The 18,760-nt window shown below is 37.4% G+C and overlaps 1 protein-coding gene across 1 annotated transcript in view; it reads left to right on the top strand.

Moving 5' to 3' along the window:
• HSDL2 (hydroxysteroid dehydrogenase like 2) overlaps positions 1-18,760 on the top strand; it is a 70,222-nt gene that overhangs the window by 3,572 nt on the left and 47,890 nt on the right. The window contains exons 2-4 of the mRNA XM_059071568.2: positions 12,474-12,637; positions 13,578-13,676; positions 18,036-18,150. Coding sequence (XP_058927551.1) covers positions 12,474-12,637; positions 13,578-13,676; positions 18,036-18,150 — 378 coding nt within the window. The remainder of the gene's footprint in view (positions 1-12,473; positions 12,638-13,577; positions 13,677-18,035; positions 18,151-18,760) is intronic.

The following is an 18,760-nucleotide window of genomic DNA, read 5'->3' as shown; positions in this document are numbered from 1 at the left end:
AACATCCCTCATCAAAGATGAGAGGAAAGAGATAAGCTAAAGTGGAATGCTACCATAAACAGAGGAACTTAACTATATGTCAAGTTTTTCACATAAACATACATAGAAATATAATTCAATTAATTCTTTTTTATACTTTTAGCTCTTCAATTAAAGATAGTTTATTTGCTTATCTATTTATTTATCTATTTATTGATTATTTATTTTGGCTGCACCAGGTCTTAGTTGCAGCATGCAGGATCTTCATTGCAGCATGCAGGCTTCTTAGTTGCAGCATGAATAATTTTAACATAGTAATTTGTACACTCTTAGAGGGATTTGCTCTAAAGACAAAAAAGAGTGCAAAGAGGGACTGCCCTGGTGGTGCAGTGGATAAGACTCCGCGCTCCCAATGCAGGGGGCCCAGGTTCGATCCCTGGTCAGGGAACTAGATCCCACATGCATGCCGCAACTAAGAGTTCACATGCTACTGCTAAGGAGCCCGCCTGCCACAACTAAGACCCAGCGCAACCGAATAAATGAATAAATAAATAAATAATGAGAGGAGAATGGGGAGCATCTATGCAAAAAAAAGTATAACTTTAAAAGGAAAAAAAGTGCAAAGAAATCTTGAACTTTACTTAGTAGATTTATTATTGGTAGTGATATTAGTGTAGTAATTTGAATACTATTGTGTCTTATAGTATACAGTGTACCTACCTCTTGTTGGTCTGTTTCTTTAACAAAAGAACAGATGAGGATCCTTACTCCCCTCAGCCACGGGTAAGAGTGCTACTGGAGTCTTTTTCTATCCCCTAACCTGGCTCTGAGGGCTCTTGTCCTTTTTTCTTCCAGAAAGCCATGTCTCTGTCAGAATCCCATTCTTGTCACAAAAGCTGTTAAAGTCTTGAATTTCTGTTTATCGTGTTTAACCTAGAAAGTTTAACATGTATATAACTTACCAATGTCTAAAGTAAAAAAGTGTTACCATTTTCCCAAACAATACAAGTACCTAGAAAAGTTGAACTCCAGTCACTCAGGGTTTTTTTTTTTTTTTTTTTTTTTTTGCGGTACGCAGGCCTCTCACTGTTGTGGCCTCTCCCGTTGCGGAGCACAGGCTCCGGATGCGCAGGCTCAGCGGCCATGGCTCACGGGTCCGCTGCTCCACGGCATGTGGGATCTTCCCAGACCGGGGCACGAACCCGCGTCCCCTGCATCGGCAGGCATCAACCGCTGCGCCACCAGGGAAGCCCCAGTCACTCAGTTTTTAATTTATGTTATTGTAATAATATATTTTAATTCTATCTTTTTAACTTCCAAAATACTATTATTTATTATATTATTTATATTATTATAAGTATCATTATAAATACTTTTTTAGATTTCTGTACTTAATTTACTAATATCTTTGGCTTTTATTCCTTCTAGCACCTCAGACCTTCAATCTGGGAATACTTTTCTTCTTTCTGTAGTAAATAAGGCATGAGAAAGACAGAAAAAATATTTGGATTGGACTGAAAGAAACAATGCTGTCATTATTTGCAGACAATATGATTACATAGAAAACCAAAATAATGTATATTTAAATTATTAGATTTAATCAGAGTTTGACAAATTTTCAGGATACAAATGTCAATGAGGAGAATTAGATTTCTGCACACAAGCAAAAATCAACAAGAAATACAGTACAATGACAATAACAATGAGAAGTTCAAAATCCAGAATATGGGCTATACTACAGCACAAATGATCTATATTTTTCAGCCAATAAATGGCATGAAGAAAATGGAAAGGGGACCTGTTATAGATTAAAAGAGACTTATAAGATATACAGGCATACCGAGTTTTATTGTTTTTAACCTTTATTGTGCTTTGCAGATATTGTGTGTTTTACAAACTGAAAGTTTGTGGCAACTGTGCTTTGATGGTTAGCATTTTTTAACACTGAAATATTTTAAATTTAAGGTATGTACATTTTTTTTAGACATAGTACTGTTGCACACTTAACAGAGTACAGTGTAGACATAACATTTATATGCACTGGGAAAACAAAAAATTTGTGTGACTTGCTTTATTTCAATATTTACTTTATTGTAGTGATTTGGAACTGAACTTACAATATCTCGAGGTATCTGTAACAAATTAATGCAATGTGAAGTCCTGCCAGGATTCTGATTCGATCAAACCAACTGTAAAAAGACATTTTTGAGATAGTTGTTAAACTTTGCATATGGATAGGTACTAGTTGATATTGAGGAATTATTGTCAATTTTTTTAGTTGTGATAATGATATTATATAAAAGTTAGAGATGAATACTGAAGCATTTATAGGTGAAATTATATGACTTCTGAAATTGGCTTTCTGATTATCACCTTCAAATTTTGATAATTGTTGAATTGTTAAATAAAAATGGGAGCTTATTTTAGTATTTTCTCTATTTTTGAATATATTTTAAAACATTATAATAAAAATTTAAAAATGGTCTTTAAGCATCTTTGCATTGATTGTTAGTTGCAAGGGAAAGAATAGTAATTACACAGTGGAAAAATCTGATAACACCATGGTTGGATGGTCAAAATTAATGTTACCTTTGATTACAGAGAGACCCTGTGTAGTTTCAGGTGTGAAATAGCAATACCATGTTCATGGATTGGAGCACTCAGTGTCATAAATTCACATTGAATTCTAGATTCAGTATAGTTTCTATCAAAATCCCAACTGATTTTGCTTGTGCAATTAAATAAGCTGATTCTAAAATATATGTGGAAAGGCAAAGGTCCAAGTATACCCAAGAAAGCTGTTATATTTAAGACAGTGCAATCCATGTAGCCAAATGGAGCAGCATAGAGAGCCTAGAAACAGATCTGTATATTTAGGGAGACTCAGTCTATGGCAAAGCTGACATTAAAGATCTGTCAGAATGATGGACTTTTCAGACTGGGACAGTTGGTTAGCCATATGGGGGAAAATGTAGTTGGATCCCTACCTCAATTCATATACAAAAATTCATTCTATGTAGATTAAAGATAAAAATTTTAAAGGTAAACTATAAAAATTTTGGAAGACAAATTAATACAATTGTGGTTACAGATTGGATTTCTTAACCCCAAAAGCATTGGCTGTAAAAGAAAAGATTCATAAATTCTGCTATATGAAAATAATTTCTGCTCATCAAAATATACTATAATTGTGAAAAGGAAGCCACAAATGAAAAGATTTTAAATCTTTAAAAGCTTATAGACTTACGAGTCATTAGGAAAAAAGTCAACCATGTAGAAAGATGAGCAAAACAAATTAATAGGAATTACACAGAAGAAGGAACATAGTGACTATTAACATATGAAAGTGTATTCACCCGTATTAGTAATAAGGGAAATGTAAATTAAAACCATACTGAGATACTATTTCATATCTACCAGATTGTCAAAAATTTTAAATGTCTGACATCAAGTGTTGGGGAGGTGTGGAGCTGCAGGAACTTGTACTCATATATTGCTGCTGGTAGGAATATTAACCACTTTGAAGGAGGTTTGGCATTATTTGGGAAAGTTGAACTTCAGCATGTGTTTCAGTTATCTATTGCTGTAACAAACCACCTAAAACTTAGTGGTCTGAAATGACAATGCTTTATTATTATTTACAGTTCTCTGGGTTGACTGGGTTCTTCTGCTTTATATAGTATAAGTTGAAGTCATTCATATGGCTGCTTTTAGCTGGGTTCTTGGCTGGGGCTGAAAAGTCCTAAATGACCTCTTACCCTCCAGGGCCTCTCTCCCATGGCCTCTCATCAGTTGATAATCTGTCTCTCTTCTTTACAGCATAGCATTTGGCTTCCAGGAGAAAGTGGAAACTACCAGCCATTTTATAGCATGGGCTTGGAAATTCCAGAATATCATTTCATCATATTCTATTGTTCAGAAAAGTCATAAGGTGAACCCAGACTCAAGGGGAAGGGGAAAATATACTCCTTCTCTTGATGGAAGGGATGCCAAAGGATTTATGGTCATGTTTAATCTACAACTGTGTCCTGTAATCCAGCAGTTTCACCTGTAGGTGTATGCCCTAGAGAAACTCATGCACATGTGACTGGAAAAAGTGTACAAGATTATTTTTAGCACCATTGTTCATAATAGAAAAAAATTAACCTGGAAACTATCCCCAAAGTCCATCAACAGTAGAATGAACAAGTACTTTATAGTATATTCATATGTGAAATATTGTATATTAATTAAAATAAGTGTAACTATTTGCACCAAAATATGGGTAAGTCTCCAAACCATGTTTCATGAAAGAAGCAAGCCATAGAATAACATACTATATGAATCTATTATATAAAGTTCAACATTAGGCAAAAATTAAACAGTTTATTGTTTAGATCATGGTTAGGCAAACATTTTCTGTAAAGGGCCAGATAGTAAATATTTTAGATTTCCTGGGCAAGAGGCAAAATTGGAGATACTATATAGGTGTAAGAGATGTATCTATAACATCACATATAAGCGATGTATGTATAATGAGAGAAAACCAATTTCCACAGTATTTTTTAATTGGTGAAATTCAACATAAGGACTTTTTTTGTAATACATATCTACTAATGACAAGAATGAAATTCTTTTTTGGGTAGAAGGAAGAGTGTGTTGGTTTCCTAGGGCTGCTGTAACAAAATGCCACCAACTGAGTGTCTTTAAACAAATTTATTTTCTTAAAGTTCTGGAGGCTGGAAGTATGAAGTCCAGGTGTTAGCAGGGCCATGCTCTGAAATTCTGGGTAGAATCCTTCCTTACCTCTTCCTAGCTTCTGGTGATAGCTGGCAGTCCTTGTGTTCTTAGCTTGTAGCTGCGTTATTCCCATCTCTGCCTCTGTCATCGTGTGGTATCCTCCCTGTATGTCTGTCTTTACATAGTCTTTCCTCCTCTTAAAGAGACACCAGTCATGTTGGACTAAGGATCCACCCTACTCCAGTATGACCTCATTATAACTACATCTGCAACAACCCTGTTTCCAAATAAGTTCTAATTCAGGGGTACTGGAGGTTAGGACCTCAACATATCCTAACATTTTGGTAGATATAATTCAATCTATGACAGGGAGGTACAATTGTATTTTGGTGAATACAGTTCAATCCATAACAGGGAGATAATGTTTTGCTTAATTGGGGTTCAAAATTGGTGTTCCCTATCATCAAATTGATCATAAATGTTCATCTGTGAAAACGATTCTTTGCTATAGGACTATGCACAAAGCAGATGGAGGGTCGGGTTTAGTCCTGGACTTAGACATAGATATGTAAGTGTTAGTAATAGTAAAAAAAACAAGGGAATGAGTAATAATATTTAAAGTAGTTGTGAGAGGAGATTGGTTCAAGATGGTGGAGTAGAAGGACATGCGCTTACTCCCTCTTGGGAGAGTACCAGAATCACAACTACCTGCTGAACAATCATCGACAGGAAGACACTGGAAATCACCAAAAAAGATACCCCACATCCAAACACAAAGGAGGAGCTGCAATGAGACGGTAGGAAGGGTGCAATCACAAAAAAATCAAATCCCATATAACTACTGGGTGGATGACTCACAAACTGGAGAATAATTATATCCCAGAAGTCCACCCACTGGAGTGAAGGTTCTGAGCCCCACGTCAGGCTTCCCAACCTGGGGGTCTGGCAACAAGAGGAGGAATTCCCAGAGAATCAGACTTTGAAGTCTAGTGGGATTTGATTGCAGGACTTCGACAGGACTGGGGAGAACAGAGACTCCACTCTTGGAGGGCACACACAAAGTAGTGTGCGCACCAGGACCCGGCGGTAGGAGCAATGACCCCATAGGAGACTGAACCAGACCTACCTGCTAGTGTTGGAGGGTCTCCTGCAGAGGCAAGGGGCAGCTGTGACTCACTGCAGGGACAAGGACACTAGCAGTAGAAGTTCTGGGAAGTACACCTTGGCGTGAGCCCTCCCAGAGTGCGCCATTAGCCCCATCAAGGAGCCTGTGGGTTCTGGTGCTGGGTCACCTCAGGCCAAACAACCAGCAGGGAGGGAACTCAACTGCACCCATCAGCAAACAAAGTTTTACTGAGCTCTGCCTGCCAGGGCAATACCCAGCTCTACCCACCACCAGTCCCTTGCATCAGGAAGCTTGCACAACCCTCTTAGATAGCCTCATCTGCCAGAGGGCAGACAGCATAAGCAAGAAGAACTAAAATCCTGCAGCCTGTGGGGAAAAAAACACATTCACAGAAAGACAAGATGAAAAGGCAGAGGACTAGGTACCAGATGAAGGAACAAGATAAACCACCCCCCCAAAAAAAAAACCTAAATGAAGTGGAGATAGGCAACCTTCCAGAAAAAGAACTCAGAATAATGATACTGAAGATGATCCAGGACCTTGGAAAAAGAATGGAGGCAAAGATTGAGAAGATGCAAGAAATGTTTAACAAAGACCTAGAAGAGTTAAAGAACAAACACCTAGAAGAATTAAAGAACAAACAGATGAACAATACAATAACAAATGAAAAATACACTAGAAGGAATCAATAGCAGAGTAACTGAGGCAGAAGAACAGATAAGTGACCTGGAAGACAGAAAGGTAGAATTCAGTGCTACAGAACAGAATAAAGAAAAAAGAATGAAAATAAATGAAGACTGCCTAAGAGACCTCTAGGACAACATTAAATGCACCAACATTCTCATTGTAGGGGTCCCAGAAGGAGAAGAGAGAGAGAAAGGACCCCAGAAAATATTAGAAGAGATTATAGTCAAAAACTTCCCTAACATGGGAAAGAAAATAGCCACCCATGTCCAGGAAGCATGGAGAGTCCCAGGCAGGATAAACCCAAGGAGAAACACACTGAGACACATAGTAATCAAATTGATAAAAATTAAGGACAAAGAAACATTATTAAAAGCAACAAGGTAAAAACGACAAATAACATACAAGGGAACTCCCATAAGGTTAACAGCTGATTTCTCAGCAGAAACTCTACAAGCCAGAAGGGAGTGGCATGATATACTTAAAGTGATGAAAGGGAAGAACTGACAACCATGATTAGTCTGGCAAGGATCTCATTCAGATTCAACGGAGAAATCAAAGCTTTGCAGACAAGCAAAAGCTAAGAGAATTCAGCACCATCAAACCAGCTCACAACAGATGCTAAAGGAACTTCTCTAAGTGGAAAAAACAAGAGAAGAAAAAGACCTACAAAAACTAACCCAAAACAATTAAGAAAATGGTAATAGGAACATACATACTGATAATTACCTTAAATGTGAATGGATTAAATGCTCCAACCAAAAGACACAGGCTTGCTGAATGGATACAAAAACAAGACCCATATATATGCTGTCTAAAAGAGACCCACTTCAGACCTAGGGACACATACAGGCTGAAAGTGAGGGGCTGGAAAAAGATATTCCATTGCAAATGGAAATCAAAAGAAAGCCAGAGTAGCAGTACTCATATCAGATAAAATAGACTTTAAAATAAAAAATGTTACAAGAGACAAGGAAGGACACTACATAATGATCAAGGGATCAATCCAAGAAGAAGATATAACAATTATAAATATATGTGCACCCAACATAGGAGCACCTCAATATGTAAGGCAACTGCTAACAGCTATAAAAGAGGAAATCGACAGTAACAATAATACTGGGGGACTTTAACGCCTCACACCAATGGACAGATCATCCAGACAGAAAATTAATAAGGAAACAAGCTTTAAATGACACAAGAGACCAGATAGATTTAATTGATATTTATAGGACATTCCATCTGAAAACAGCAAATTACAGTTTCTTCTCAAGTGCACATGGAACACTGTCCAGCATAAATCACATCTTGGGTCACAAATCAAGCCTTGATAAATTTAATAAAACTGAAATCATATCAAGCATCTTTTCTGACCATAATGCTATCTATGATATTAGAAATCAATTGCAGGGAAAAAAATGTAAAAAACACAAACACAGGGAGGCTAAACAATGTTAATAACCAAGAGATCACTGAAGAAATGAAAGAGGAAATCAAAATTACCTAGAGACAAATGACAAAACACGACGATGGAAAACCTATGGAATGCAGCAAAAGCAGTTCTCAGAGGGAAGTTTATAGCAATACAATCCTACCTCAAGAAACAAGAAAAATCTCAAATAAACAATCTAACCTTACACCTAAAGGAACTAGAGAAAGAAGAACAAGGAAAACCCAAAGTTAGTAGAAGGAAAGAAATCATAAATATCAGAGCAGAAATAAATGATATAGAAACAAAACAATAGCAAAGACCAATAAAAGTAAAAGCTGGTTCTTTGAGAAGATAAACAAAATTGATAAACCTTTAGCCAGACTCTTCAAGAAAAAGAGGGAGAGGACTGAAATCAGTAAAATTAGAATTGAAAAAGGAGAAGTTACAACAGACACCTCAGAAATACAAAGCATGCTAAGAGACTACTACAAGCAAGTCTATGCCAATAAAATGGACAACCTGGAAGAAATGGACAAATTCTTAGAAAGGTATAACCTTCCAAGACTGAACCAGGAAGAAATAGAAAATATGAACAGACCAATCACAAGTAATAAAATTGAAGCTAATTATAAATCTTCCAACAAACAAAAGTCCAGGACCAGATGGCTTCACAGGTGAATTCTATCAAACATTTAGAGAAGAGCTAACACCCATCCTTCTCAAACTCTTCCAAAAAATTGCAGAGGAAGGAATACTCCCAGACTCATTCTATGAGGCCACTATCACCCTGATACCAAAACCAGACAAAGATACTGCAGAAAAAGAAAATTATAGACCAATATCACTGTTGAATATAGACGCAAAAATCCTCAACAAAATACTAGCATACAGAATCCAACAGCACATTAAAAGGATCATACACCATGATCAAGAGGGATTTATCCCAGGGATGCAAGGATTCTTCAATATATGCAAATCAATCAATGTGATACACCATATTAAAAAATTGAATAATAAAAACCATATGATCATCTCTATAGATGCAGAAAAAGCTTTTGACAAAATTCAACACCCATTTATGATAAAAACTCCAGAAAGTGGGCAAGGAGGGAACCTAATAACATAATAACATAATAAAGGCCATATATGACAAACCCACAGCAAATATCATTCTCAATGGTGAAAAACTGAAAGCATTTCCTCTGATCAGGAACAAGACAAGGATGTCCACTCTCACCACTATTATTCAACATAGTTTTGGAAGTCCTAGCCACAGCAATCAGAGACAAAAAAGAAATAAATGGAATCCAAGTTGGAAAAGAAGTAAAACTGTCACTGTTTGCAGATGACATGAAACTATACATAGAGAACCCTAAATGTGCCACCAGAAAGCTACTAGAGCTAATCAATGAATTTGGTAAGGTTGCAGGATACAAAATTAATGCACAGAAATCTCTTGCATTCCTGTACACTAATATCTAAAGATCAGAAGAGAAATTAAGGAAACAATTCCATTCACCACTGCAACGAAAAGAATAAGATAGCTAGGAATAAACCTACCTAAGGAGGCAAAAGACCTGTACTCAGAAAACTATAAGACACTGATGAAAGAAAGCAAAGACGACACAAACAGATGTAGAGATATGCCGTGTTCTTGGTTTGGAAGAATCAATATTGTGAAAATGACTATACTACCCAAAGCAATCTACAGATTCAGTGCAATCCCTGTCAAGCTACCAGTGACATTTTTCACAGAACTAGAACAAAAAATTTCACAATTTGTATGGAAAAACAGAAGACCCCGAATAACCAAAGTAATCTTGAGAAAGAAAAACGAAGCTGGAGGCATCAGGCTCCCTTACTTTAGACTATACTACAAAGCTACAGTAATCAAGACAGTATGGTACTGGCACAAAAACAAAAATATAGATCAATGGAACAGGATAGAAAGCCCAGAGATAAACCCATGCACATATTGTCACCTTATCTTTGACAAAGGAGGGAAGAATATACAATGGAGAAAAGACAGCCTCTTCAATAAGTGGTGCTGTGAAAACCAGACAACTACATGTAAAAGAATGAAATTAGAACACTCCCTAACACCAGACACTTGCAGGACTTCCCTGGTGGGACAGTGGTTAAGAATCCGCCTGCCAATGCAGGGGACACAGGTTTGATCCCTGGTCTGGGAAGATCCCACATGCCACGGAGCAACGAATCCCTCAAGCCACAAGTACTGAGCCCGTGTGCCTAGAGCCCTTGCTCTGCAGCAAGAGAAGCCACCGCAGTGAGAAGCCTGTGCACCGCAACGAAGAGTGGCCCCACTTGCCGCAACTAGAGAAAGCCCACACACAGCAACAAAGACCCAACACAGCCAAAAATAAGTAGATAAATAAATACATTTATTTTAAAAAGTTAGCTCATTAAAAAAAAAAAAAAGACACATGTGCCCCAACGTTCTTTGCAGCACTATTTATAATTTGCCAGGTCATGGAGGCAACCTAAATGCCTATCGAGAGATGAATGGATAAAGAAGATGTGGTACATATATACAATGGAATATTACTCAGCCATAAAAGGGAACAAAATTGGGTCATTTGTAGAGACGTGGCTGGACCTAGAGACTGTCATACAGAGTGAAGTAAGTCTGAAAGAGAAAAACAAATACCGTATATTAACGCATATATGTGGAATCTAGAAAAATTTTACAGATGAACCAGTTTGCAAGGCATAAATAGAGACACAGATGTAGAGAACAAACATATAGACACCAAAGGGGGAAAGTGGAGTGGGAAAGATGGTGGTGGGATGAATTGGGAGATTGAGATTGACATATATACATTAATATGTATAAAATAGATAACTAATATGAACCTGCTGTATAAAAAATAAAGTAGTTGTCACTCTGTGGGTCAGGAGGAAGAAGAAGGATAGTTAGGAATAGACAGGTGGCTTCTGGGGCGTTGGTGATATTCTATTTCTATTTCTTAGTATTTATCTGATTTTGTTCTTTATACACATTAGTTTATGTGCTTTTTGTGTGTTTGCTATTTCACGAAAAATGGTTAACACCTGTGTCTCTTCCTCACTTCTCCACTCCCCTTCTTTCTTGCTGAACCATTTATTCCTTAATTTGAAATCCTCCCACTTTTACCTCTTAATACGCTTTTAGAGTGTAATTCTCCAGATCTTGGCAAGAGCTTTATGTTCTTTTGTTAACAAGCCTACCTATCTGTTACCCCTGTCTCTGGTTACTGTCCCTTTTTCTCTTTGTCATTGTCACTTTTGCTGTCCTCTCCATCCTTCTCCTTAAACAAGCTTTTTATTTGCCTTTAGAAAGTAAACAAGAAAGTAGGTTTCCCTCACTGTTATCTGACTTTATACAGGTTTTCTTCTCATCTAACAACTGAATAATTAGAAGGTTAAAAGTTAAGGTGGGTGTATATAAAAAAGTTAATGGACACAGAGAACTTTCCTCAGTATATTTGGATCAGAGAATCTTTTGAACAATACCCTGAGTTCTTTGATAGCTTTCTAGGTTTGTTTGTTTAACAGCATTACTGAGATGTAATCACACACCACACAATTTACCCATTTAAAATATACAACTAAGTGGTATATTGTATATGTTTAGTATACTCACAGAGTTGTGCAACTATCACCACAATCAATTTTAAAATATTTTCATCATCCCAAAAAGAAACCCCATACCCCTCAACTGTCAACCCCCAAATTCCCCACCCCCAGTCTTAGGCAACCATTAATCCTTGTGTCTCTATAGGTTTGCCTGTTCTGGACATTTCATATAAATGGAATCATACAATATGAGGTCCTTTGTGACTCTTTCAACTAGCATAATGTTTTCAAGGTTCAACTATGTAACATAGATCAGTACTTCATTCCTTTTTATTGCTGAATATATCCCATTGTATTATGTATATATCACATTTTATTTTTCCATTCATCAGTTGATGGATATTTATGTTGTTTCCACTCTGGCTGTTATAAGCAATGATGAGCATCTGTTAAACAATTATTAGCTTTTACATAATTCCTTTTAAGTGGTATGTATTCATTGAAGAAAATTTGAAAAATCCTGAAGAATATAAAGAATATGATACAATTTATTCATAATCCCATCACTCAAAAATAAGCTCTTTTTAAAAATTTTTCAAGAATAAGCTTTGTTTAAAAAAAAAAAAGAATAAGCTTTGTTAACACTTTTTCTGTCGGAAAAATATGTTTATGTAGTTTAGTAATTCTTCATTTCTCTTTAAGATTTACTTCTCATTTGAGCAGATTTTGTTTGCCAAGTCACGGCAAATCTGGCCGCTGCAGTTGTAGTAATTTGTAAATCATTGTACAATGGGAGTAAAGTAGAGTTATTAGCTATCAGATGGGGAGGGAGGAGGGTTTAGAGAAAGTTTGATAGAGGAGGAAACATGATTTGGGACTATGTGCATGAATTCCTGAAACTGGTAAGTAAATTAAAACATTGAACTTTCTAATAAGGTCACATTTGTTCTGTTGTAGGAAGCTAGCAGGATGTACTGTCTTCATCACAGGCGCGAGCCGTGGCATTGGCAAAGCTATTGCTTTGAAAGCAGCAAAGGATGGAGCAAATATAGTCATTGCTGCAAAGACCACCCAGGCACACCCCAAACTTGCAGGCACGATCTATAGTGCTGCTGAAGAAAGTGAGTTTCAATACATAGAGAATTTGCTGGAAAGTTTAATTATATCTAACTGAAGTCTACTCTAAAAATAATTTTATCTGGTTAAAGAAATATTTTGTCACCTTAGAGCAGTGTTTGGGAACCATTTTTCTCCCCAGCACTTTTAAGTGTTGGGAGAGACTCCCGTTAAATATCATGTCTCATGAGGGCAGTGGTTCTTGGATGGGAGCAGAGAGTAGAGGAGTGGAAGTAGAGGAAAGAATTTGAGAGGTGGATGGTGTGAACACTTTGAAAAAGCACTCCATGTTACTTGTTCTCTGCATAATTCGCAAGTCAATATTTTAATACTTGAAGTTCACAAATAGCTATTGAGTGCTTATATTCAAGGCACTGTGCCAGGAGTAATGGCTTAAATTTCAGCTTCAGTTGATATTGCTAGTTTTGTTAGTTACGTTAATAGTATTGTGGTTATGCTAGGGGAATACATATGAAGAAATGAGTGAAATGATGCCTGAGGTTTGTTTTGAAATACACCAGCAAAAAACAAAATGGAATTGGGGGTAGATAAATTAAATAACTGGCAAAACATTATCAATCATTGAAGATAGGAGATGGATTCATGATAGTTCATTATACTATTCTTTGTATTTTTGTACAGTTTTGGAAATTTTCCATAATAAAGGTCTTTTAAATTACCTTCCCCATTTTAATAGCATTTTTAAAAATTACCTTCCTTTTTGGTTTTTTAATAGAGCTGGCCTAGCTAGTCTGCAGCCGGATATGTATTCATCAGTCTGTCCTACTATAGGGCAGAGTTGCTAGTAGTTATAAGACATAGTTATTTATATTGATTTTCTGAAAATGGGGTACTTTTTTCTTTTGACTCTTGTGTCAGAGGTTTGATATTGATGAAAGGTTTAATATTTGAATGCTTTAATGTTTCTTTGTTTATCCTTTGTAGTCAAAGCAGCTGGAGGAAAGGCCTTGCCATGTGTTGTTGATGTGAGAGATGAACAGCAAATCAGCAGTGCAGTGGAGAAAGCAGTTGAGAAATTTGGAGGTAGAGCCTTCATTCTGAAATAATTATTGAATATTGGTAAAGTATAGGTGTAACTATAATTTTATATTTAATTTTCTTTTGATTATTTTTTACTGAGTCTTTTTGAGTATAACCAGAAATGGGTATTTGTTCATATAGAAGCACAGCTTAAAACCATCTGATGACTAATTGAATAATTATTAAAAATCATTTTGGATAGTATAACAGTATAACAAATTTACCATAATGTTAAAGACCTTGACAATAACATACATCTAGCCAAGTGGTTCCCAAGATCCCATCCACTTGTCTCTCCCCAGTTCATGTAACCATCATTTGATGACTTTTTAATATTTATTGAATAACGAGCAGATAACCTATTGGCATTCAAGATCTTTCACATTCTGGTGTTAACAGACTTGTTTTGGTTTCATCTTTCTTCTGCACCCCTATGTAAACTCCCTACTTCAGCCAAAATTGTTTACATCCATTTCCTTACCTTGAATTTTTTTTGTCTCTTAGCTTTTGCTCTTCCTATTCCTGAGGCTCCTCTGGTGCCCACTCCTCCCCCTCAGATCCTTCCTGAAATGTTCCCTTCTTCGTCTTTTGAAATCCTACCTTTTTGTGCTCTAATCTCATCTCCTTCACGAAGCCAGTTTCCTGACTATGCCAACTAATCAGAAGTGTACATTTTTCTTTCTCTGAATTCTGAAAACATTCCTTTGATCCTCATCTTGTATGACTTTAGATCTTAGTATTTCTTTTTTGTCCCCAATTGGTTCATAAGCCTCCTAGAAGGCAAGTGTTGGGAGCTGAACTGAGACTTTGATGGCATTATAGCAAGGCACGTAGCCATGTCCAAATCCTGCCCTATTACCACTCTCTCCCTATAATATTCCAGAGACTATGTGTACATGCAAAGGATATTGGCCCATGGGAAACAAGGTTAATGCTTTATTGTTAACAAGGCTCGTGCTTATAACTCCCAATGTGGAGTGCTGTGTTATTCAGGACTGGAGCACAAAGCTTTGGCTCAAATGGGGCCACTTCTTTTAAATCCAAAATCCTACTCTTGGGCTTCCCTGGTGGCGCAGTGGTTGAGAGTCCGCCTGCCGATGCAGGGGACACGGGTTTGTGCCCCGGTCCGGGAAGATCCCACACATGCCGCGGAGTGGCTGGGCCCGTGAGCCGTGGCCGCTGAGCCTGCGCGTCCGGGGCCTGTGCTCCGCAACAGGAGAGGCCACAGCAGTGAGAGGCCCGCGTATAGAAAAAAAAAAAAAAAAAAAATCTTACTCCTGGTTGGCAGCCTTTCCCAAAGTAATGTGAATGCCCATGAGAGAAGAGGAGAGAGAATGCAGAATTACTGGGTATTTTGTTTTTTGTTTTTTGTTTTCTTACTGATCAGGCTGCAAATATGAAAGAGGAAAGAGAGGAAGCCACATGACTTCACCTACTAGTGAAAGTGAGCAATTAGTGCCAATTAGGACTTAACCTAATTAGTTTAGCCATTCATTTTTAGGGAGGAATTAAGGGATAAGGTGGGTGAGGGTGGAAGACTGGAGTTTTTCCTTTCTCTGTATTCATCCAGTTTTAGTTCTTTCTGTTGATCCGTTAGGTTTATCAACTGAGGGCAAGTTTATCCTTCTTGGAGAATGAGATCATCAGAATACTGGGGAGAGCTGCTACCAGCTTTGTCTGAGCCCTTTCTCGATCTTTATTTCTGCCCTGTAATTCTGTCAGAGAACATCAGCAGTTCAGTGTTGTCTGGTATTGTCCCAAGAAACCTCTGAAATGAGTCAAGATGGACATTAGTTAAAGATACTCAAGACCATACTATATAGGCCCAAAATTCACACCCCATTTATTTATTTTTTTAATTTAATGTTTTTTAACTTTTAAAAAAAAATTTTATTTTTTGGCTGTGTTGGGTCTTCGTTGCTGCACGCGGGCTTTCTCTAGTTGCAGTGAGTGGGGGCTGCTCTTCATTGTGGTGCACGGACTTCTCATTGCAGTGGCTTCTCTTGTTGTGGAGCACGGGCTCTAGGCACGCGGGCTTCAGTAGTTGCAGCACATGAGCTCAGTAGTTGCGCCGTAGAGCATGCGGGATTCAGTAGTTATGGCTCATGGGCTCTAGAGCACAGGCTCAGTAGTTGTGGCGCACAAGCTTAGTTGCTTCACAGCATGTGGGGTCTTCTTGGGCCAGGGATCAAACCCATGTCCCCTGCATTGGCAGGTGGATTCTTAACCACTGTGCCACCAGGGAAGCCCCCCCTTTTATTTTCATTTTTATTTTTTAAATTTTATTTTTCTTAATTGAAGTATAGTTGATTTATAATGTTGTGTTAATTTCTACTGTATAGCGAAAGTGATTCAGGTATACACATATATACATTCTTTTTAATATTGTTTTCCATTATGGTTTATCACAGGATATTGACTATAGTTCCCTGTGCTATACAGTAAGACCTTGTTGTTTATCCATCTTATATAAATAGTTTTCACCCACCTTTTAACTTCTTATCTTGAATTCTAGCCGCATTGTCTAATCTGGTTCACCAGAAAGAGTTACACATTATGTACTAATGACAGCATGGTCCAAAAATTTGTTCCTGAGTGTCAAAATGTGAAGCAGCTCCACTTTCCAGAGTTGGGATCCTGCAGAATAAACTGAAGTCTCACAAATTGATTTCTTCTCCTTTTGTTGCCACAGAGAATTTAAAGAGCCAAACTGAAATCTCTTTCTTGGAAGAATTAAGACCCAGAAATCTCTCCTCTCCAATTTTCTTTTTTTTTATGATTTTTTTTTTTTTGGTTCTCCTCTCCAATTTTCTAACTCTATTTTGTCCCAGCCAAGAAGGTTCACTCAGGTGCATGGATGGTCTGCATTTTTATAGCCACTGTAGCTTAGATTGTCTTCCATTGAACCTGGTATCATTCCTTTAGTATCTTCATTGTTGGATTAATTCAACTTTGTCTATCATGTGATCTACTTTTCCAGGAGTAGACAGGGAAAACCAGTAAGGACAAAAGCAAATCTTGGTTTTTGTTTCTTCAGAAGCCAGTGGATCCATATTATTGATTTGGCCTTCATGTCCTAGAACTTAGCTCAGTTGCTAGAAATCTTCAATTAAGAAGGTATGCTTTTCATATCTTTGGGGCGAAAAAAATCTCCCATTGTATTTTGCTACATATTGTTGAGATGGGCATCTGAAACACTTCCTTTTTTAAATAATTAATTAATTTTATTTTTGGCTGTGTTGGGTCTTAGCTGTACGTGGGCTTTCTTTATTTGCAGCGAGCAGGGGCTACTCTTCATTGTAGTGCCTGGGCTTCTCATTGCCGTGGCTTCTCTTGTTGTGGAGCACTGGCTCTAGGCACGCGGGCTTTAGTAGTTGTGGCACGTGGTCTCAGTAGCTGTGGCTCGTGGGCTCTAGAGTGCAGGCTCAGTAGTTGTGGCGCGTGGGCTTAGTTGCTCTACAGCATGTGGGATCTTCCTGGACCAGGGCTCAAACCCGTGTCCCCTGCCTTGGCAGGCAGATTCTTAACCACTGCGCCACCAGGGAAGCCCTGAAACATTTCTGTCTTCTTGCTAAATTTACAAATTGGTGGTGGAGTTACCTTTATTTGGGAATCTATCCTAACATTTCCTTCCCTCCTCCTTAGGATCCACTTTGATGTATTTAAAGTGTTTTGCTTTCCATTTGTTCATTAACTTCTGCTTTTCTGGCATAACAATGCTGAATCTTAATTCTTAATTCTTCAGTGAGCTCTGTTCAGCATCTCAGCTTCTGCTGTCTCCTAATCAGGGTGGATGCCACATTTATGAGACGATTCATAGCCTGCTCTTTTTTTCCTCTGTGTTTTTTTCCCACAGATCTCCCAAGTCTTTATATTTTGCTCATTTAGTTTTAGTTCCATACTGTGGTTGCTACTGATATGGTCTGGTTTGGAGTTTTGTAGGCCTTTGAAGTCTGCCTTTTAGAGAACACTCTACCTCTGTCCTGATATTTCTCTCTGCCATGGAATTATCCCTAACTATATTCAATATCCTGAGATAAACTATAATGGAAAAGAATATAAAAATAATGTATATATATCTATAACTGAGTCACTTTGCTGTACAGCAGAAATTAACACAACATTGTAAATCAGCTGTACTTCAATTTAAAGGAAAAGAATTATGAAGGCCATGTAGAAATGCAGAAACGTGTTTGAGATGCTTTTGTGTATCTGAGCCTTGTATCGGTGTATTGGTCAGTCATATTATCTAAAAGAAGTATTTGTGAACTCAGGCTTCAACTATATAGAGTAAATGTTTTTTATTTCTTTTTGTTATAAAGTCTAAATTACATTACTAAGAAGTTGATTATTTGAATACAGGAATTGATATTTTGGTGAATAATGCCAGTGCTATTAGCTTGACCAACACATTGGAAACACCTACAAAGAAAGTGGATTTGATGATGAACGTCAACACCAGAGGCACTTACCTTACGTAAGTTAAAGACCTATGGGAGAGAGTGTTGCAGTGTTTTGTCAGAGAACTAGTTGTAAACAGATTTGAATAGGTTAGGAATACAGTTTAAAATCTAGTCAACTCTTATAAATGCCTAAAAGTGCTCCAAGTCAGTAGATAGTATTTTAAATAGTTTTATTCAGAGTGCCTTTTCTCTGTGATTCTAATAAAGACTAAAGTATAGCTAAAACATTTTCAAACATTTGCATGAGTAAATATATATATATGCATACCAAGTCTTCCGGCAAACCTGCAGTAGTCTCTTCCTCTGAAAAACACTGGAGTTTTAGTTATGTAAAGAACAAGAAGCTCATTATGAATCCCATTTTAATGTAATTGAAAAAGGCTAATGCTGTCTTGGGCAGTGTCAGGGAAAATATCAAATATAGAATGAGAGCAAATGTAGTCCTGTTGTGTTCTGGATTGGTCAGGCCTAGTCCACTCTTGTTTATTTGTCCATTTGTTTATCTGTTTATTTACCTTCGGGTTCTACCATTTTTCATGTGGATATAAGGACAGATCAGCACAGAACTTTCTTATCTGCCTTATATGTACTTGTGTGTATCTGCCTTATATGTTTGCATAGAAC

The sequence above is a fragment of the Kogia breviceps genome, chromosome 8 (genome assembly GCF_026419965.1).
Source record: "Kogia breviceps isolate mKogBre1 chromosome 8, mKogBre1 haplotype 1, whole genome shotgun sequence".
Lineage (NCBI taxonomy): Eukaryota > Metazoa > Chordata > Mammalia > Artiodactyla > Physeteridae > Kogia > Kogia breviceps.
This window is presented reverse-complemented; position numbering and strand designations above follow the sequence as displayed.